The 21,137-nt window shown below is 47.9% G+C and overlaps 1 protein-coding gene across 4 annotated transcripts in view; it reads left to right on the forward strand.

The window, feature by feature from the left end:
- Positions 1 to 686: 686 nt before the first annotated feature.
- Positions 687 to 21,137, forward strand: part of CDK5RAP2 (CDK5 regulatory subunit associated protein 2) — a 186,388-nt gene continuing 165,937 nt past the window's right edge. For 2 of the 4 annotated variants that reach the window (XM_067040869.1, XM_067040871.1), the window contains exons 1-3: positions 689 to 941; positions 10,374 to 10,441; positions 13,278 to 13,345. In XM_067040869.1, coding sequence (XP_066896970.1) covers positions 883 to 941; positions 10,374 to 10,441; positions 13,278 to 13,345 — 195 coding nt within the window. In that variant the 5' untranslated portion in view covers positions 689 to 882. Of the gene's footprint in view, positions 942 to 10,373; positions 10,442 to 13,277; positions 13,346 to 21,137 lie in introns of all 4 variants that reach the window. The other 2 variants (XM_067040872.1, XM_067040870.1) reach the window with 2 other exon arrangements.

Raw genomic sequence — 21,137 nt, forward strand, 5'->3', positions numbered from 1 at the left:
ATTTGCTTTAAGAAAGGCAGCCAGGGTTATGCAGAGAGCTCGGATATAGCTTGCAGGAACCACGGGTCTGGCTCCAGTTGACCGACTTTTGGTACGTGACCTTCAGTGAGATTTTCCTCTCTCTTGGGCTCAGTTTACTGATCTCAGGTGCATTTGAGCCCTAACGGTAATAAAGGTTCACCAGGTGAGAGACTGGAGAGGGAGAGTCCCTGACCACTAGGCTCATAGGGATGGGCTTCTTCGTTTCGAACTAAGTGTGCAAATTACTGCTTGAGTCAGGATTCTGTAGGTAGGATTTTTCTAAAGCGAGGCAGCACCGGATTATCTGAGTTTCAACTCAAGGCGGAAGCCTTTGGGATGCCCAGACCCTAAGGTTCGGAGTCATTATTCTAGAAAAGTACACACCTGGTTAGGAACTCTGCGGGTCCCAAGAGGTGCTGGATTCCCGTCTCCCGCTTAAATTAACGGCCCAAGGCCGATTCAGCCCTCAACAAAGATGGCGCATGCCGTGGCCTCGGCCCGAGTGCCCTCACTAAAAATGGCATCCTGCCTCTCTTTCCTTAAGTCTTGCTGGCGCAAGTGCAGACCGCCCCCCCACTGCCATTACTTAAGATGGCGCCCGCAGGCGCTGCCCGGCCCGGCCTCGGCTTCACAGCGCGCGCCTCTGTGACCCCGCCTCGTTTCCGTAGGAAGAAGCGCCGGGAAAGATGGCAGCGGCTGCGGTTTGAATTCCAGCGGCGCCGCCGGAGTCCGAACGAGACCTGGGTTGGAGGGGGCGGGGACCTGAGGAGCCGGGCTGGTCGCGACCGGGGGTGGGGGTGGGGGGCAGGGAAACCAGTGGTGACGCCGCCAGACACCAACGCCACCACCTCATCTGTGTCCATGATGGACTCGGTGTTGGAAGAGGACGTCACCCTCCCCGGGATACGCAGCGGTTGCAGGTGCGGCCTGGCCTTTGGGGGTTCGCGGTAACCAGGCCGGGGTTCCCGCTGATGGGGGTTTGCTCCATCCGAGACTGGGGGTTTGCTCCGTCCGAGACTTGGGGTTTGCTGTTTGGGTGTTTGAGGGTTCTGGACGTGGGCAGTATGTGGGATGCGTTTCTGGGGGGGGGGAATCTCTTTGGGGACCCGCCCACTGATACTGAGTGTAGGTGGTTGGGCGGTCCCGAACTGCCCCACGCCCGCCTCTCGCATTTCGGGACATACTTTGAAGAGGAGGTGAGGGACAGGTAAAGGGTTTTCTGAAAGGGTGGGAGATGGGGACCTCTTGGAGTGTGCAATTAGTGGGGGCTGGTTGAGGGGTGGGGACCTCGAGGGTACTTGATGGTTCATGCAGGCTTGGGGATTTGCTTTCATTATGGGGAGTGCAGTTGGTCAGTCCAGACTTTGCTTATGGGGTCACACAGTCGCCAACAAGACTCGGGCCGTGGAGTGCAGTGGTTAGGAACCTTGGCTGGAGTTGAACAGAACTGGATTCAAACCCAGCCGTTTAAACTCCCTAGCTGTATGACCTTGATAAAATGGTTTAATCTGCTTTCCCATCTGTAGAAGGAGGCTGGTAGTAATATCCACCCAACAGAGTTGGGGTGAGGATCAAAAGAGAAGATGCCCACCCAGCAATTTACTTGGCAGGAGTGGTGCCTGGCATATAATCAGTGCTTAAAAAATGATTCGGGGGACTTCCCTGGCGGCCCAGTGGTTAAGACTCGATGACACCAATGCAGGGGGTGCGGGTTCGATCCTTGGTGGGAGAACTAAGATTCCACATGCCACGGGCCGAGGCCAAAAGATAAAAAGAGAAACAAGAGATTCGGTGGTGTCGTTATCATCATCATCAAGAGGAATACAAATTGGGGGATAATGTCTGAGCGTGGCCTCCCAGTGCACCTGTCCCAAGAGGCAGTTGGAGTCCACATTGCTGGTGCGGCAGGGGTCCCTTTTGGTAGGAAGGCCAGACAAAGCCCTGCACTGCTGCAGGGTTGGGGCCCTTTGGTTGTCCTGGGCTCCTGGTTGGGGAGAGGGTAGAAGGTCTCAGAGGTGATCCCTAACTGAGAATCTGCAGTGTGTATCCAGCTCTGTTAGGGACAGGCTGCTGCTTTTCGTCTACAGATCCTAACTGGAACGGTGACATGTTATTTGTTGTGCACATCTGGACGGTTTTCAGGGTAACGTGGACACAATTAATTTATGCCCGAGCAGCCGGCCTAAACAGGTTCTGTCTTGGGCAAACCTTGGACAAACGGTTACTCTGTTTATTGAGGACCTACTAGTTATCAGGCACAGAGCAAGGCCCTTTGCAGCTCCTGCCAGTTGGATCCTGAGGTAGTTAGTTCATCATGTCCCTTTCTCTTCATCTTTCTGCCACTGCCCCAGTATATTGCAGTGTGACCGCTCATCTGGATTGTCCTGGTTTCCTTCACACCGCTGATAGCCTTTTATACTACAGCTTCAAAGCTCTGTTTAAAATATAAATCTGATTGTCACAGTCTGCTGCTTTACATGTTTAATGCTTTTCATTGCCGTTAAGGTAAAGTCCATTATTCTCTCAGACAGCTTTTCACATCTGAGCACCAGTTGGCCAAGCACTTGGATTTTGGGACCTAGACCTAACTGGGTTTCAATCCCAATTCTTCCACTTAACAATCCTGTGACTTTGGGCAAGTCACCCTCTGTGAGCCTCAGTTTTCCTAATCTGTAACATGGGTGAGTCTAAAAGGGTTTAGCCTAATGTCTGACCCAGAGTAGCAGCTCAACAGAGCATCAGATATTCTCCTTTTCCTCCTCTCCCTGCCTTTGCTGGTGATCCTGGTGCTGCATACATTCCTGGTCACTAATCTCTTACTCACCTGCTTCATACCCTCCCTGGCTCCTCTCTGCCACCAGGTTGAAGTTCTTTAATATGGCTTCTGAGCTCTTTATACCCTGGCGCATCTACCTCACTAACCTCCTGTCCTCCCTCTTCCTTCCCTGTCTCCTCCCCAAGCCCGTCACTCTTGCTGGCTGCCAAACTGTTATGAATGATCTGCCTTGTTCTTTCTTACAGCTGGGCCTGTGTACTCGCTGTCCCTGCGGCCTGGATTGCCCGCTCTTCCCCCTCCCCCTCTTTGCCTTATTATTTTTCAGGTCTCAGTTTAGATGGTACTCCCAGGAAGTCTTCACTGATATCCCCTTGTCCCCACCTGGGTCCTCTGTTCTCCTCTAGTCCCCCCATCACTGACCTGTTCACAGCCCTCATTGACTTCACTGAATTTTTTTGTTTTTTATGGCCACACTGCACGGCATGCAGGATCTTAGTTCCCCGACCAGGGATCGAACCCACACCTCTTGCAGTGGAAGCTCAGGGTCTTAACCACTGGGCTGCCAGGGAAGTCCCATGACTTCACTGAATTTTATTAACTAGTGTGGTCCAGTCAGCATATAATTTGAGCCATGTGTGTAATTTAAAACTTTCTAATAACCGCATTAAAAAAGTAAAAAGAGACTGGTGAAATTAATGTTAATGTTTTATTTAACCCAATGTTTCCGTATATTATCATTCTAACTTGTGAAAAAAATTATTAAGGAGATATTTTACCTTCCTTTTGAGCTTACTAAGTCTTTGAAGTCCAGCATGTGTTTTACACTTACAGCCCTTTTCAACTTGAATGAGCCACATTTCAGGTGCTCCGTAGGTGCAGGTGGCTGGTGGCTCCTGTACTGGCCACTGCAGGTGTGACTGTTAACTTGTCTGTCTCCCCGATTAGACTCTGACCTACGTGAGAGCAGGGGCTGCATGTTGATCATCTTTGTAACCGGACTTCCTAATCTGGTATCTGGCTCATAGTAGGGGCTCAGTAACCATTTGTTAAATCACTGAATAAACAATGATCTGGTGGGGTGACAGTTTTATCCCCCTTTTACAGGTGAGGACACTGAGGTTCAGAGAGGTGAAATGAACGGTCTGGGATCCCACAAAAAGTACATGATCGAGCCAGGATTTAAATCCAGGCCTAGAGACTCCAAAGCCTGGCTATCAGTACCATGTCTTGCCTTCCAGCCAGTTCTCTGAACCAATTCTGAGAGGATTCTGGGAGGATTTTTTGGAGCTGCTGGTGCTTGAACTGACCCTCAAAGAGTGGCGGAAATGTCCTGAGAGAGTCAGCTTCTCTGTCAGGTGGTCACACTGGATGAGAAAAATCCCTGCAGTAAAATCTCTTGTTATGCTAACATGAGTACTCTTCTGCTTGCTGACGTCCAAGCCCTGGTTTTAGAGACTAGACCAGAGCCCAGTTTGTCCTTGGACTTCTGTTGAATTAGGTCAGTGTGTGTTACGCTCTCCAAACCTGATCACCTGTGGGTGCCCCAAGAGCTCTGGCCCTTGGAGCCTCGCCTGAGCTGAGGCCCTTCATTAGGTCCTGCCTGATGGTGTCGACAGAACCTGCCCTTTGTACGCAGGATGTCTGCGTCTGCGTCCTGCCTCAGCCAGTCATCAGCTGTGCTGCTTGAGTAATTCGCGTAACCCTCCTCATCCTCAGTTTCTCTTCAGTGATAATACCTGTTCTGTTGGGTGACTTTGTGGATGAGGCAAGATTGTATGTCTGAAGTACCTATAGCACCGACGGGGGAGTACATTAAGTGTTGGCTGTTTTTGTTTTGCTGTTACCATGTTGTACTGTTTCCTGGACCAAGTCCTCTGTGCCCACAGCCCTGGGTTCACCTGTTTGTTTCCAGGCGCAGGATTCTGCCTCTCCCTGTGAGCTTCCTAAGGCCTGGCCCAGGCTTGTACACCTACGGGTTCCTCAAGTACCTGGCCATTAAGTGCTCGCTGCCCAGTTAGGGGCAGACCAAAAAGACATGTTTCTTTTAGCTTTGTACACAGTCTGTACTTTCTCAGGCAAAGAGTGCCTTTATGGATTTTGTAGAAGGAGGTTGAGAGGATGGTGGAATGAAATTTCTGGTGAAGGCTCGAAAGCTTAATCCAAGGCCGACCTTGGACCAGAGGTACCCCTAGGCTGTGAGGTTTGAGGAGGTGCCCTCCGTTGCCAGTGTTAGTTCAGTGAGGGCAGGGAGCACGTCTGGCTTCTTCCCCACTGTATCTGCCCTACAACTGTGTCTGGCACATGGTAGAGGCTCAACAAATATTTGTTGAATGAATCAATTGTGTTCAGTCTCCGTTTGAAAAGATAAATACCGTGAATATAGTCTCCATATTTAGTAGTAAAATGCTGCTTTGTAATCACTGTGTGAAAAAGTGCACAACAGAGTGTCAACTGGTACAGTCTTCGTGGAACACAGTTTGGCGTTAAAAATGTGCCTTGTGTTTTTCTTTTTTAACAGCTTTTTTAACAGATATAAATCTGATTTATATGCCTTAAAGTTCACCCATTTGAAATATATATTCAATGTTTTTATTTTTAGTATATTTACAGAGTTGTGCAGTCATCACCATAATCTTAATTTTAGAACATTTTCATCATCCAAAAAAGAAACCCTGTGCCCACTAACATTCGCTCCCTGTCTTAGCTTGGGCTGCTGTAACAAAAAAACTATAGACTGGGTGACTTATAGACAACAGAAGCTTATTTCTCACCGTTCTAGAGACTGGAAGTCCCAGATCAGGCTGCCAGCATGGTCAGGTTCTAGTGAGGACCCTCTTCCCGGTTGCAGACTACCTATTGATACTTCTCATTGTATCCTCACATGCTGGAGAGCAGAGAGAGGAAGCAAGAGCTCTGGGAACCCTTAAGGGCACTAATCCCTTTCCCAAGGGTTCCACCCTCATTATCTCATCTAGACTTACCTACCTCCCAAAGGCCCACCTCCTAATACCATCACTTGGTGGGTGGGTGGGTAGAGTTTCATCATATGAATTTTGGGGGGGCCACAAACATTTAGTCTATAACATTCCACGTTTCTCCTCCTTCCCCTCCGCCCAGCCCTAGGCAACCTCTGTCTACTTATTGTGTATAAATTTGCCTATTCTGGACATTTCATATAAATGGGATTTTACTCTATGTGGTCTTTAGTGAGGTTCATCCATGTTGTAGCATGTTTTAGTACTTCATTCCTTTCTGTGCCTGACTAGTATTCCATTATATACATGTATTGATGCCATATTTTGTTTATTCATTCACTGGTTGATGACATTTGGGTTGTTTCTGCTTTTTTGGCTGTTATGAATAATGTTGCTGTAAACACTTGCGTACAAGTTTCTGTGTGGACATAAATTTTTGTTTCTCTGGGAGTAAGTAGGGTTGCTGGGTCGTATGGTAACTCTGTATGTTTAACTAACATTCTGAGGAACTGCCCAGCTCTCTTCCAAAGTGGCTGCACCATCTTACACGCTCACCAGCAGCATATGAAGTGAGCACACACATTGCCGTGTCAACACTTTTATTGTTTGTCTTTGCTTATAGCCGTCCTTGGGGATGTGACAGCGTGTCTCATTGTGGTATTGATTTGCATTTCCCTAACGACTAATGATGTTGAACATTTTTTCATGTGCTTATTAACCTTTTGTATATTTTCACATCCTTTGCCCATTAAAAAAATGTGAATGTGTTTAGACCCAGCAATTCCACTTCTTGCTATCTATCTGACTAGAGAAATCCTCACACATGTGCACAATGAGACCTGTATAAGGAGATCCAGCATCGTTTGTAAAAGGAACAATTTAGAAACATTGAATTACCAGGACACCTGGTAAATACACATCCTTTCACGAGTGTCTTTCAGACTGTGACCCATTGGCAACTCATGAAATTGAATGTAGTAGGTTGCAACCAGAATTTAAAAAAAAAATTGAGTAGAACAGAATAGAAAGAATTTCAAGAATGAAGGGTAATATATTCCTTCTATGGGTTGGGGTCTATAAAACTTGCAAACACTGCTGTACAATGCTTTGTAGGAGTTAAAAACACTGAGGTAGATCTGTTTGTACTGTCATGAAAACATCTTTAGGACACATTAGTGAAGAAAAGATGCTGCATATACAATTACATACATAGGGAAAGGTTTGGAATGTCTTGCTAACAAGAATGGTTACCTCTTAGGAGGAGACCAAGATGGGAGTGAGTGGTCAAGGAGAACTTGAAGCTTGTCTGTCTATTTTGTATTTATATATATTTTTCTCTCATTAAGAATACATGACATAGAATGAAAAACAAGTTGTTGAAAGACGGACAAGACTACCTGGTGTAGTTGTTTTCTGAATGTGATGTCCAGTCCGTCCATGTCTGTCATAACGCCTTGTCCGTGAAACGTTCCATCCTCGTTGGGCCTCGCGTGGATGGACAGTCGTTGGCTGCCATGTACAGGCTCAGGGGATCACCCCTTTTGGGTGGCGGTGGAGCGAGCTAGGAGGATGAAGTGATTGGTGAAGCGCCGGTGAGCGATCGTTCATTTACGCGACACATAGTGGGCAGGAAGCGGCCACGTGGCCGTGCGCTGTGCAGGCTCTGGAAGGCCCTGCCTCCATTCGTGGGGACCGCACCACAGTCCCTTGAGGAAGGCGCTGGCGGGGGCCAGGGTGGTGTAGAGGCTAAGAGCATGAGCTTTGAAATCAGGCCAGCTTGGGCTTTCAGCTTATTAACTTTCCTGGGCCTCCCTTTTCCTCATTAAAAAAAAAATGGCAACATCTAAAAACTACCACCCACCACAGGAGTCGGCGGGAGGCTGCCTGTCCCTGAGCGTGGGGTCTGCTCAGCGCGGTGCCCCTGCAGGGTTACGGTTATGCTGTGTTCTGCACGTGAGGAAACGGGCCCTGACTGTGCCCCATTGAGTAGGAGCTTTGGGCAGCCCGGAGGCTGGTTAGCGAGTGGCAGGGACACCGAGACACCTGGATTTTGGTCTCAGCTTTACTACCAACCGCTTGGGATTTTGAGCAGATCTGTTCCTTCCCTTTCTGGGCCTTAGTCTCCCCCATGCATACCATGACGAAATCATGTCTAAACCCTTTTCCTTTGCTTGCCTAGTTTCGACTTCAGGTGGGGCCCCGTGAAGCCCCAACTTTAGTTCTCAGGCCTCGAGTGAATGATCAGAATGGGATACAAAAAGGTGAATTCTTTTTTTTTTTTTTTTTTTTGCGGTACGCGGGCCTCTCACTGTTGTGGCCCCTCCCGTTGCGGAGCACAGGCTCCGGACGCGCAGGCTCAGCGGCCATGGCTCATGGGCCCAGCCGCTCCGCGGCACGTGGGATCTTCCCGGACCGGGGCACGAACCCGTGACCCCTGCATCGGCAGGCGGATTCTCAACCACTGCGCCACCAGGGAAGCCCAAAGGTGAATTCTTAAAGGTGGAGGTGTGGCTGGAACTGACTGAGACTGCGCCTGACAGAGGTTCCTGGCGTTTAAAAAGCGGGCAGGTAAAGCCCAAACGGAGATTTGGCAGGAAGCAGGCCGGAATTGCTGCATTAAATAGTGGTTTCTTCTGAGTTGCGGTGTCAAGTGTCATTTTTCAAACTTCGCTGTTTGCCCGTTGGAAATTTGCCTAAGACCAGATTCTTTGGCTTTGCCTGCCACGTGGTTTTCAACGGTGATTGATCTTGGCTTGAGTAACTGATGGGCCATTTCCTCCAATAGTAGTAAATTAACGGCTGTGGTGGAGAGAACCCCAAACTTGGGAATGTAGAGACCAGACGGTAGGCTAAGCTTGACCTATAACCTGGTGTGTGCTCTTGGGCCACTGGGCCACCATCTGCAAAGGGTGCTGATCGAACTTGATTTTAATTTTTACAGTTCAGTTTAGAAAATGGAGTTTGTCCTTCTAGTGATACTTATTGGAGGAAATTGAGAATTGTAGAAAATTAAAAAGGAGGAAAATATCTCTCATTTCCCTGCAAATTATGATTTTTAATATTTCAGTTGTCTTGTTATATATATTTAAAGAAGCCCGCCTAGTTTCCAAGAAGGATTTGAGGTGTCTTTAGTGTACATATATATATATTTTTTTTTTCAATAATTGAAGGCATATTCTGCTTAGGTTTTTTTTTTTTTTTTCCAGTTATCCTCATAGCAGACACTTTTAATGTAATCATTTTCTTGATGTTGAAACATCTAGTTTTTGGCTTGGTTCTGATCTTGAAGGTTCATTCCAACTCCAAAGTTTGGTTGTCAGGCAAAACTGTCCTAGGAACAGAATGGATCTGAATTTAGAGGCGTGGAGAGAGCAAATTGCCAAGAAGTCAAGCTGCACCTCCGTCAACTCCTAGTGTACAGCTTGGGACAGGGAAGCATTATTGGAAGTTAGACATAAAAGGCTCGGATTCTGGACTTGGTTCTCTACTTAACTGCCATGCGACTCTGAGTAGGCTGCTGAAATTACCTGGGCTTTAGCACCTTCCTTTGAGAAATGCATAGACCCCCAGGGAATTGGGCAATCTCATGATGGTAAATCTTTTGTATAGAGCATTGTCTGTTTCGAGGTGACGGGTGTTTTGCTCCCGTTTCTGGAATACTCACAACATGCCAGGTACTTGCTGGACACTTGTCTTATTTCATTGCCAGTTGCTCTATCAAGTAGCTGCTGTTCTCCTTTTACAGGTGAAGGAAGCGAGGCTGGGAGAGGTATGTGGCAGAGCTTAGAACAGAATCCAGGGAGGTGTGTTTTGTGTTGAACCACACCTCCTATTATGGTTTAGTTTTCTGTCAGTGTCTCCAGATCCTCACTGAACCTATTTTTATAATTCAACCAGCAAAACTTCTTGAGTCAGTGAATTTTGCATTTTTGTTTGATATTCTTTTTTTTTTTTTTTTTTGCCGTACGCGGGCCTCTCGCTGCTGCGGCCTCTCCCGTTGCGGAGCACAGTCTCCGGACGCGCAGGCTCAGCGGCCATGGCTCACGGGCCCAGCTGCTCCGCGGCATGTGGGATCCTCCCGGACCGGGGCACGAACCCATGTCCCCTGCATCAGCAGGCGGACTCTCAACCACTGCGCCACCAGGGAAGCCCTGTTTGATATTCTTAAAGCATCCGAACTGGTGCCTGATTCTTGGAAGCTTAATTTTTGGTTGTGATAGGCATATTAATAATGATAATAATAGTAATGAGAAAACGCTAGATGCCATTTAGCGAGCACTCACTGTGTGCTGAGTGTTTACACATTGATACATTAACTCATTTAATCTTTACAGGTCGAGGGTGGTATCCCCATGTAACGAATTAGCAAAGTAAGACTCATCTGTGGCCCACGGAACCCTTGATGTGTGAATGAATGACTGACCTTACTCAGCTGTTAAGCGTTAGAGCCAGACCTCCACCCCAAAGCCTGAGTTCTTAACCTCTGCACTGCGTGCCTCGCAGGTAGCTGGCTGGCTGTGACCTGATGACGGACAGTCCGTCATGATAGTCTCTGCCGTTCAAACACTGACTCTTCTTTTATCACATGTGTTCTCTCCTAGTGGCCTTGTTCCCAATTTACCAGATGACCTGGATGGCATCAGCCCCATTGCTGCTTTGGGAAATGGTGGTAAGTACACAAAGTAAGAACAAGGGAAGTAGATGCTAGGCCACGAGGGCCTTCAGGCCTTGAGCCTGGGCCTGAGCTTTGATGGTTCCAGGGCCCAGAGCTAGCCTGGCATGGCTTGGTGCTCCCAGGAGGTACACAGTATTTTGTATACATATTGACCTGCTACTTAGTCCTTTCATAAACACTGGACTAGAGGAATTGATGTCCTTTGGGCCATATTTCATGAGTTTCATTTCTTGCTACCACGCTTACAGGGGTTCAGCCAGTGTTTGCTGAACTGAATAACCAGTGGAGGCTGGATGTTGAACTGGTGACTCGGTCAGATTCGGAGGATCTGTCGGTCCCTGCTGCCGAGTGGCTGGAGGCCCCTGAGGGCTGCTGTCCAAACTTCCGTGTGCGAAGGCCTTCCTGGCAGGCTGCTGGATTCCAGTTGCCCGCTGAGGCCCAGCATTCCTACACGGGCCTGCCCTTTGGAGACAAATAGTTGGTTAGACCACAGGAGACAGCGCTGAGGAAATAAGCAGTCTGCTGTGTTGAAGCTGGATGATGAGGAGGCTTTCTGTTTTGTAAGTTTGGGTTTTGCTAAGCGTTCTTCATAATTTTTGTTTCGGAAAAAAGTGGATGCTATCATAAGTATCTGTGGGAAGTGCTAATAATTTGCCGCGTTGAAATATCTTAGAGATATTTTGACTTGTTTCCCCCCCCCCTCCAAAATGATGAGATTATGTGCAAAAGGAAGAAAGTTTTGGAGCAGACAATGATGTAAGTTTCACAAGGTTTATTTCTGGAGAGTTTTAACTTACAGGCCACCCTCAGGTTTTCCTTTCGAACCTATTAACTTTTACTTTAAACATACAATCCAGCAGTTCTGGTCTCTCTTTTTCCTGCCCAGGCAGTTAGGAGCAGAAAATTGATAGGCCTCCTCCTTAATTCAGCCCATATGACACATCCGCTTCATGCCAGGCTCTGGGCTCAGTGCTGGGATTCCGATCACGGTTCCGATCAAGCCTAGAAGGCAGACAGCTAAAGAATTATCGGGATAGATCACACAGTCAGTGTAACGAGCGAGGAAGTGAAAGGAGCTGTGAGAGGGGATGAGAAGGAGATTTACCCTCAGATGAAGGCGGTGGGGTGGGCCAGAGTTTCCCAAGAGGCTGAACTGGAGCCAAGACTTGAAGAATGAGGGGGACCTAGGTGGGGACACAGACGCAAGTGACAGAGCACAGCCCGTCTGAGAAGCAGGAGGGCAGCCCGTGTGCCCTCGGTCTGGCGCACGGGGCTCTGCACAGTCCCCCGCTGCCCGGCTCCTGAGCCGCTTGTCTGCTGAATGCTGAGCGCCACGCCCGCTCCCTCCTCTGGGCCTCTGCCCTCACCTGCCTGCTGCCAGCCTGAGTCCTTATGACTCAGCTCAAGCCCACCGCCTCCTTGACTCTCCCTAGGCTGCCTTAGGGTGTGCTTTCCTCTCTGAACCATATGTGTTTCACTGCATTTCGTTTCATCTGTGCCCCTTGGCTACTTCACAAGTACCCAGAATCAGACCCCTTCTCACCCTCTCTCCCTGGTCCCAAGTCCCATAACGCCGCTCCTGAGCTCAGAGTCCTCGGCGTCCTGAGAGGGGCCCGTGAGGCCATACACGGCCCGTCCGCTGGCACCTGGCTCACCCACATATGCCCCTTTATTGCTCTCGCGTCCGTCGGCCTCTTGGCGGGTCCTCAGATCCACTGGGCATCTCCCACCCCAGGCCTGTCCCCTGTGCCTTCTCCAGGTTTGCCCGGAGGTCACCTCCGCAGTGAGCCCTTCCTCAACTGAACCACCTTGTTCGAAACTTCAGGTCCTCACCCCACCCTTGCTATTGGTATTTCCTATCCCTGCCCACCGTATTTTTCTCACCTTTGAACATACTCTGTAATTACCTATTGTTTTGTTTATTGTCTGTCTCCTGTTTCTAGACTGTCAGCTCCTCTGTTTGTTTTGTTTCTAGAAGGGTGCCAAGCAGAGAGTAGGCCCTCAGTGCATTCCTGTGGGAAGAGTGCATTCATTCATTCACTCAGCACACATTTCCTCAACACCTGAAAAGCAGTTGTGCAGCGTGGAACGGTTTGCTTACGTCTCCGTCTTGCCCACGGGCTCGGGACCCTCTTGGGTGCAGGATCAGTGTCTCTCTCACCGTTGCTTCCCCAGCACCTCGCGTGGTGCTTGGCGCAGAGGAGGGGTGTAATAAATGTTTGTTGAATTAAAGAAGCTGTGGAAAGATTTGGGTGCTGGCAAAGTCTTGAATCACTCTGAAGCAGGATTTGGCGGTTTCTGACCCACTGCCTGCTTTTGAAAATAAACTTTTATTGGATCGCAGCTTCTTTGTTTTTGAATTGTCCGTGGCTATTTTTGTGTTGAGTGGTTGTGACAGATTTGAGGCTTTGTGTATGGCCTGCAAAGCCTAAAATATTTATTGTCTGGCATTTTAAGAAAACGTTTGCCAACCCCTGCTGTCACGTCAGTCAGATATGGTTTGTTTTAATTGCTGACACGTGAAGATGATATCCGGTTCAGCAAAATAATTTTATGACAAGCGGTAAGGAAGTACGTAGCTGGGCAGTTCTGCTTTGTTTGCCCCATGCATTCTTTGGGTTCATCTTCTGACATTTACATTGTTACACTGGGGCTAGTTCAAGTAATTCGTAAATATTTGAAATATAATGGCTTAGAGCTTTCTGTAGACTCAGATCACGAGACAGAATGTATTGTGGAAGCTAGTCATTTTTGTTTTTCTTTGCTAATAGGGATACTGGGCAGTTTGCGTACCGTGACGTTCTCCTGTGTCTGTTTTACCTTTTTATAGTGCTCCCACACGCGTCGGAAGAAACGGTGTCTCCCACCAGGGCCCGGAACATGAAGGACTTTGAAAACGTAAGTGGAGATACCAAGTTACCATCCCTCACAAATCACGTCTGCAGCCACTGTCCAGCCAGACCCAGGAGGGAGCTGTATTTCTTAAGAAGCATCCAAACTGGATAAGGCCAGGGTTAGGAGGAATGCCAGAGCCCGTGTGCGCTCTCTGGGCGACCCTCACATTCCTACACAGACGGCCCTTTGCACACAGGCCAGCTACGGGTTCCAACAGGATCAGTGGTTTCCAGCCTTGGGGAGTTTGGTGTTTTTCCGGTGTCCCAAATGAGAGGATGTCACCATGTAGCACAGCTGAGAGGCACTAACATGTATTAAGGGCTTTCCTGTGATGTTACTTATGGTCCCCAATTGAATCCTTGCTGTGACTGAGGTATTTTGTATCATCCCCATTTTACAGGTAAAGAATCTTGAGACTAGGGGAGACTTGCTTACGGTCACATCATATTTGAGTGACAGAGCTGGGGTTTGAATCCAGGTTTTTAATGACTCCAAAGCTGTTATTCTTTTTGCTGCGCCGTGTGGCCTCCTTGCACTTTGCAGGCTGCATCTTTGTTGCTGTCAGATGAAACATGAGCGGCCCGTTCCCACTGCCGTGTGGTAGTTGTCTAAGAATGGATTGCTCAGTGATGGATTTGGCTTCAGTGCTTACTGGCTTCCAGCATTGTGTGTTTCATTTGTTAGTGGACGGGGTTTGTTGTCAAGTAACAGGAAAAGAAGGTTATTTTCCCAGTTCCAGTTCTCGTTAACAAGTTACCTGCTCAACGCTCTCATTTGTCATGGGAAGATCTAGACTCTTCTTCATTTGTAACCAAATGAAATCCGTACTATGCAAGGCACGGGCGATATTTATCAGAGAGAAGATGGAGGACACCGAGGGAAGGACATACCACCATCGTGTTTCTCTCTCTCCAGTTGTCTTTCCTGAACAGAGTGGTACTGTCTCTGGATTTAATTTAGAATACTCATTACTGCTAATAATTATCTGCAAACCACCAGTGACCAATTTAAGAAATGACTTGTCAGATCTCTAATGGAAACAAGTAATTTCTGAGCTTTGAGTTATTACAATTTCAACTGTACAACCTGATCTATGCTGTGGGGCCTGGGGCCTGAAACAGATGAGATTTGATTATTCCACATCGTGTATAATTAAAATGTGCTCTACCATTAAATGGTTGTTCCTGTTTTATCATAAGAGTAATAATAGCTACTGTTTATTGAGCTCTTGCTCTGAGCTGGGAACTTGAAGTCTTAAGCTCTTCATATATATTTCTTTAATATTGAAGCAGTTCTGCAAGATACAGAGTTATTTAAGTTTTGAAGGGCACAGTTTTGATTTTTATTTCTAGATGGAAAAATTTAACAGAATCTTAGAATTTTGGCTTCACATTTTGTTGTCTGCCTTTTGAACTGGGAGAAATCTCTGAATTGAATCCAACCCTCTTTATTATATGTAGGAGAAACAGAGGTTGAGGCATGCGACATGGCAAAGCTGTTTTCAGAGGCAGTCTGTGCTGCCTGACGACCCGGGCCTCTGGAGCCAGACTGCCTGCTCATCCACTTCTGCTGGGTGACCTCGGGCCAGTCACTTAACCTCTCTGTACTTTCTTTGTCTTTAAAATGGACATGTTACTAGTTCCTACTTCATAGGGCTGTTGTGTGGATTCATGAGTAAGTATATGTGAAACACATATGCCTAGCACAGAGTTCATTCTGTGTGTTACCTATTTCTCCTTCTTACTGTTCTATTTATTGTTATTTTTGTCTACTCTGCCATGTGATTCACGTTTCCCTGGCTCAGATGTGTTCTTGATGACCCAAATACTGATTTTCTTAAAGGTGAGGGAGAGGGCTTCCCTGGTGGCGCAGTGGTTGAGAATCCGCCTGCCGATGCAGGGGACACGGGTTCGTGCCCTGGTCCGGGAAGATCCCACGTGCCGCGGAGCGGCTGGGCCCGTGAGCCATGGCCGCTGAGCCTGCGCGTCCGGAGCCTGTGCTCCACGATGGGAGAGGCCACAACAGTGAGAGGCCCGCATACCGCAAAAAAAAAAAAAAAAAAAAAAAAAAAAAGGTGAGGGAGAGCCTTCTCTGCCAGTATGTTTTAGTATTTATGTTTTTTCTTCATGACTGTGGTCCTTTGGCTGCTGTTAGGCTTTTTATGGCATTGATTTTTTTTTTTGTTTTTTTGTTTTTTTGTTTTTGCGGTACGCGGGCCTCTCACTGTTGTGGCCTCTCCCGTTGCGGAGCACAGGCTCCGGACGCGCAGGCTCAGCGGCCATGGCTCACGGGCCTAGCGGCTCCGTGGCACGTGGGATCTTCCCGGACCGGGGCACGAACCCGTGTCCCCCGCATCGGCAGGAGGACTCTCATCCACTGTGCCACCAGGGAAGCCCATTGATATTTTTTACTGTAGCATTTTCAAGAGCAAACTCTGCAGTTGAAATTGAAATGACCACACTGTTCTCAGTGTCTCGCTTTCAGGTCTTTATAAAACACTGAAAATTTTCATCTGGCCTGAGCTACTAAATGCATGATCTCTGTGTTGGGATGCTTATAGGAAATGCTCTTGGCATCTGATGCTGAGTTTAAAGTCCGTGTGCATATTAAAGAGTGGGCTAGAATACTTCTGATTTAAAGGGGAAACCCATGATTTCTTTTATTCTAGTCTTAGATGACAGATGTCTGAACATCAGACTCTATTAGCAAAGGTCTAGCAAAATACGGGCCTCCTGGTTTTGCTTAGAGTTCATCCACTCATCAGTGAATATTTTCAAATACATGTCCTGTGCCAGGCTGTGCCAGGGGCTAGGGAATTGGCAGTAAATTAAGACCCTGTAAGTCTCCCTGTCAGGAGGCTCGCGGTCTAGTTGGGGAGATGGATAGGAAAATAGTGCAGTGATAGGGGTTAAGTACAGGGTGCTCTGGGGCACAGAGCAGGGGCCCCGAACCTGGCCTGGGGGACTTTGGGCAGCCGCCCTGGAGGGGGGTCATCAGGACAAGTAGGGATTAGGGTTAGCCAAGGTGAGAGGACTGGGAGCGCACCCCAGGCACAAGGACTCACGTGTGACGACGTGGAGGGAGGCATAACGGTGCGTGAGGAGGTTGGGAATCTAAGTTCCCTTTGGTTGGAAGGAGGCGGTGGGATGGAGGGCCTGAGAGCAGCGAGGCCATTGAAGCAGGCAGGGGTCGGATTCTGCAGGCTCCTGTATGCTACGCTGCTGCTTTTTAGCTTCGTCCTGAAGATGAAGGGGAGCCAGTGGTGGATTTTAATCTGGGGAAGGAGGTGACCGGAATCACGCTTCAAAAGATCAGCCAGGCTGGTGACCACGTGGACGGAGGAGGGAGCGAGGCTGGTGGCGCTGTGACGGTTGAAAGACTGCAGTGCGTGGTGGCGGGGAGGGATGATGCCTGAGCCAAGGGGTGGGGGGTCCGGAGGTGTTGGGAAGAGAGTCTGCCGGCATCGTCGGCTCACCCAGGCCCTGCATCTGACACACGGGGACTCAAGCCCACAGAGGTAGAGGGACTTCTCTGGGTTCTGACCCCAGGCCTCTGGCACAGGAGGTCTTTCTGTCACACTCTGAGTCCTCTTCTGACCTGTAAAAGCCACACGCCTTCTTGTGGGTCTTTAAACTGGTGATCCATTGTCTAGCGCCCTCATCAGCGGAGGTGTAATCACCTGCACGGCAGGCCTTGTGGCAGGAGGTTGGCAAAGCAGTTATCAGTTTGGTCTTCAGTGGAGCCTGTCTTGTTGGTCCCTTCTAGATGGTGATATAGTGGGGAGCTCCCCGGACCAGAGGAGGCTTGGCTGAGATGTGTTTTGTAATGGACTGTGCTTATCTGGTGTGGTCTGTTTCAGAGACTACAGTTTCTCTCTCTCTGTCTCTCTCTCCCTTTGTTTCTTTCAAAATGTTTTGAGTGAGTGGGGAGACCCAGAATCTGGTTCAGCGTGTCCAGTCCGGGTAGCTATCTTTATCCCTATGTAGAAGTGTTTATTTCTGGCTTTTACTGTGACAGAGAGCGACACGTGTAGCTTTCCCCCTCTGTTGATACAAGTGGCTAGTATTATTTAATGACCGTCTTAAGTTCATAAAGACTTGTTTTCAAAGGGATGGATTGAACCATAATTTACGTTATCTCTTCCTGTGCGATGTTCACATTGTTTCTAATTCTTCACTATTATAAACAAAGCTGCGGTGAATATCCTGGTGCATGTGTCTTTGTACAGTTATGTGGTTATTTCCTTAGGATAGACTCTGCTGCTCTTGTTTCAGATCCACCTGCCCTGAGGTGCTGGTGTTCTTGTATCAAGGCCCTTACTCCTCTTTGTTGAAAAGTCTTGGTCTGACATGAGGCAGTTGGTCAAGTTTAATGTTTTGTCTGTGGTATGGCCAGGAGGTTTGCATCTTCAGATTTGCTCTGTAACCTCCATGTGGTGAGTTACTTCCTCCCAGAGAACAGCCCCCCTCACTCTCCAGCCCCGCCCGGTCTGCACGGCCCTTGAAGCTTCAGAAGCGCGGTGGTACGGGGACACGACACGTACTGGGCAGTGACCGGAATTGGGTTTTAGGTCTTGGCCCTGTGACTAACTGACCTGGGGGCTGATTCGGTCTTTCATTCAGAATTGTCATGAGGGTTCTATGCGTTCTGGTGTGGAAAGCACCTGGCGTGTTGCCTGGCACACAGTGGGGACTCGGTGCCTGCCGGTGTCCCCTCTGATCTGAGGATCGTTACAGCCAGCTCCCTCGCTTCTGCCCCATCAGTTGTCAGTTTCGCCTGCTCCTTTGGTGATGTTTCTTTGACTTTGGAATGAAATCCCTAACTGCTTGCCGCGGTCCCTGACACCCCGCCCTGTGTCATCGGTGGTACACTTTGTGCTCCAGCACGCAGGCTGCTCTCAGCCACGCAGTTGGGCCTTCACACGTGCTCGCCCTCTGCTGGGACCGCCCTTTCTCCTCCTCCCGCGTAGCAGGCCCCTTGACCTTCATGTCTCAGCCTTCATGTGACCTTGTTAGAGAGGCCGTCCCTAACTGCCTTCCCCAGCTCGCTAGGGACCCAGCAAGCCCTCGGTCCCCAGTCTTTTCCACCATGAGTCTTGTGACTGTTTGTAGTTGTGCATTTTATTGGTGTGGCTGCTTAACATGTGTCTCCTCTACTTCGTCCCTAGCAGGATGGTAATCACTTAATAAATCCTTGTTGATGAGATGAATGTGTGACCTTGGATAAGATACTAAAGCTGTACATTTTGGTTGCCTTATCTGTGGAGTGGGAAAAGTAATATTTAGCTCCTAGGGCCATGGTGAGGACGAAGTAACATACGCCAGGACAGTGCCTGGTATCCCGGGTCTTAAGCAGATGCGGGGGCTGCTACGTTCTTGTGAATCAAGTGGCTGGAGCAGCGTAGCAGGAGGGGGCAGCACGCAGACGCCCCAGTCTTAGGAGAGCAGGCAGTGATGAGGGCAAGGGCAGGCTGAGAAGGAGAACAGGGTCGCCTTTAGCACCAGGCAGGGGAGCGAGAATCACGTGGGGTGCAGCCCGGTGGACGTGGTTGAGGCCAAGTCTGGAGGTGACAGAGTGGGTGTCGCCGCCACCCTGGGGTGCCGGCTCTGCAGGAGACGGGGCCTGTCCGTGCCGGGGGGCCTTGGGAATCAAGTTGGGCTTCTGGCTGTGGGATGTCTGTGCTCCGTGCAGAGGGTCACTTGTGTGGTAGCATGGCCTCCTGCATGCTGGAGCGAATGCTCTGAGTTCTCGGACCTCTGCACGTCCCAGCCGTGCCCTCCAAAGACCTGGCCAGATGGCAGGCTGGGCGGTGTAAATTTTTACAATCTTTTTTTTTTTTATGAAACAAAACTCAACTTTTATTTGTAACTTTTTACAAGTAACAAGTTAAAAGATTTGTGGAAATGATCCAAAGTGATGAATTTTGTCTATAAATGTGATCCAAAAATATGATGTTGCAGTTCTATTGCTGTTTTCTAAAATGACATAATGCTCAAAATCCACTATTTTAATATTATTTTTATGTGAACGCTTTTTTCTCTTTTGTAATTTTAAGCAAGCTACTATAGGTTTTAAAAATTTCAAACAGTGACATACAACATAAGCGTTACACAATAACAGGAAATCTTTACAATCTTTTTGAAGGCCATTTGAAAAGAGATTTTGACGGTCATACAAATAATATTACTCTTGAGCCCGATAATCCATTTTGGGGAAATTTGTCCTGAGGAGACAACCCAGTGGAAGGAAAAAAGCTCTGGGCAGGATGGTGTTGTTGCCACATTGTATGTGATTGGGAAAAATTGGGAACAAGGGAATTATATTTTACGTTTTTTATCTCTTTGGCTTATTGCAGCAAGCTTGTGATGAAGGTATTTCACAGGTGAGGAAGTGGAGGTTGGAGAGATTAAATGACTTGCCCATGAGTTTAGCGTGATTGAGAAACAAAAAGAAGGCAAAATTGGGACTTCCTTGGTGGTCCAGTGGTTAAGACTCCGTGCTCCCAATGCAGGGGCCCAGGTTCAATCCCTGATCAGGAAACTAGATCCCACATGCCCCAACTAAGACCCGGTGCAGCTAAATAAATAATAAAATAAAATAAAACATTTAAAAAAAGAAGGCAAAATTCAAACCTGGTCTTTCTGGTTGTAAAGCCTGTAGGCTTTCTCCTAGAGCACACTGGATCCATAAGTGCTCAATAGAGAAAGGGTTAAGTAATTGACTGTGAATCAATTCAGTGGAATTTAGTGCAGTCATTTTAAGTGATAATTATGTGAATTATGCAGCAACATGACAATATTTAAGATGTGTTAGGGGAAAGCAATGGATTATACAAATTCACTTATGTTATAATTTTACAAAAAAATGTGTATTCATGAGCAAAGGCTGAAAAGAACATAAATAGAGTTGATTTCGTAAGATAGTTGTATTCCAAGTGTTATTTGGGATTCAGTTTTAAAATTCTGTTATTGCTACAGTATTGTTGGTTAATAAATAGATGTTTGCCTAGTAACAGTTTTCTGGATGATTTGAGGATACCGGGAGAGTACTGGAATCAGAAACTAATTCCAAAGTGTCTTCCTCATTGTACTAACCTCACTTAGTTGCTGCTGGCAGAATTGCCTTACTTGCGGTATTGTTTACCGGAGATGAACTCTGGGCAGCAAGATTGCATGGTTTTTGTGTTGTCTAGGTGAATGGTCTAACAGTTTTTGGAATTTCAAAGAGGATAAAAAATTGACAGTGGCCCGAAGATCTGCGTATTGAGGGCTTGAGTGAGAAATGGATTCCTTTTGAAAGCTATCTTGTGTTTTCTGCTTGCTCCGTGCCAGGCTCTGCCAGGTACTTTAGCTCATTTAGTTGTCACAGCACCCCTGTGAGGTAATTGATTTTTATCCTCATTTTACAGATGAGCCAACAGTGACTCAAAGGTGTTAAGTAGTTTTCCCAAGGTTACTCGGCTTACAAGTGACAGCATTGGGAGTTTATTCGTTTCCTATTCTGCTGACCCCAGGGCCCTTGCTCTTATTCCTTGAGCCTTGAATTGAAAGGTGATCTGGTGGGTGAGCTTCAGCTTTGGAGGCCCAGGCTCTTGCAAGCCATTGAAACTGATTGCCAGAGTTTGGCACCTTGCTGAGAGTTCAGTTGGTTGGAGTTGCCCTGATTCTTTTTTATGTTGTTGGCTTTTGTTTTTCTTCCCTTTTTGACGTGCTGTAGGCTAGGAAGGCCTTTGATAGGGGGTGGGGTTGGGAGTGGGAATGGAAGGAAGCCATAATGACCAACTAGTAGCTCCTTC

This window comes from Kogia breviceps, chromosome 8, assembly GCF_026419965.1.
Source record: "Kogia breviceps isolate mKogBre1 chromosome 8, mKogBre1 haplotype 1, whole genome shotgun sequence".
In the NCBI taxonomy this organism is placed as follows: domain Eukaryota; kingdom Metazoa; phylum Chordata; class Mammalia; order Artiodactyla; family Physeteridae; genus Kogia; species Kogia breviceps.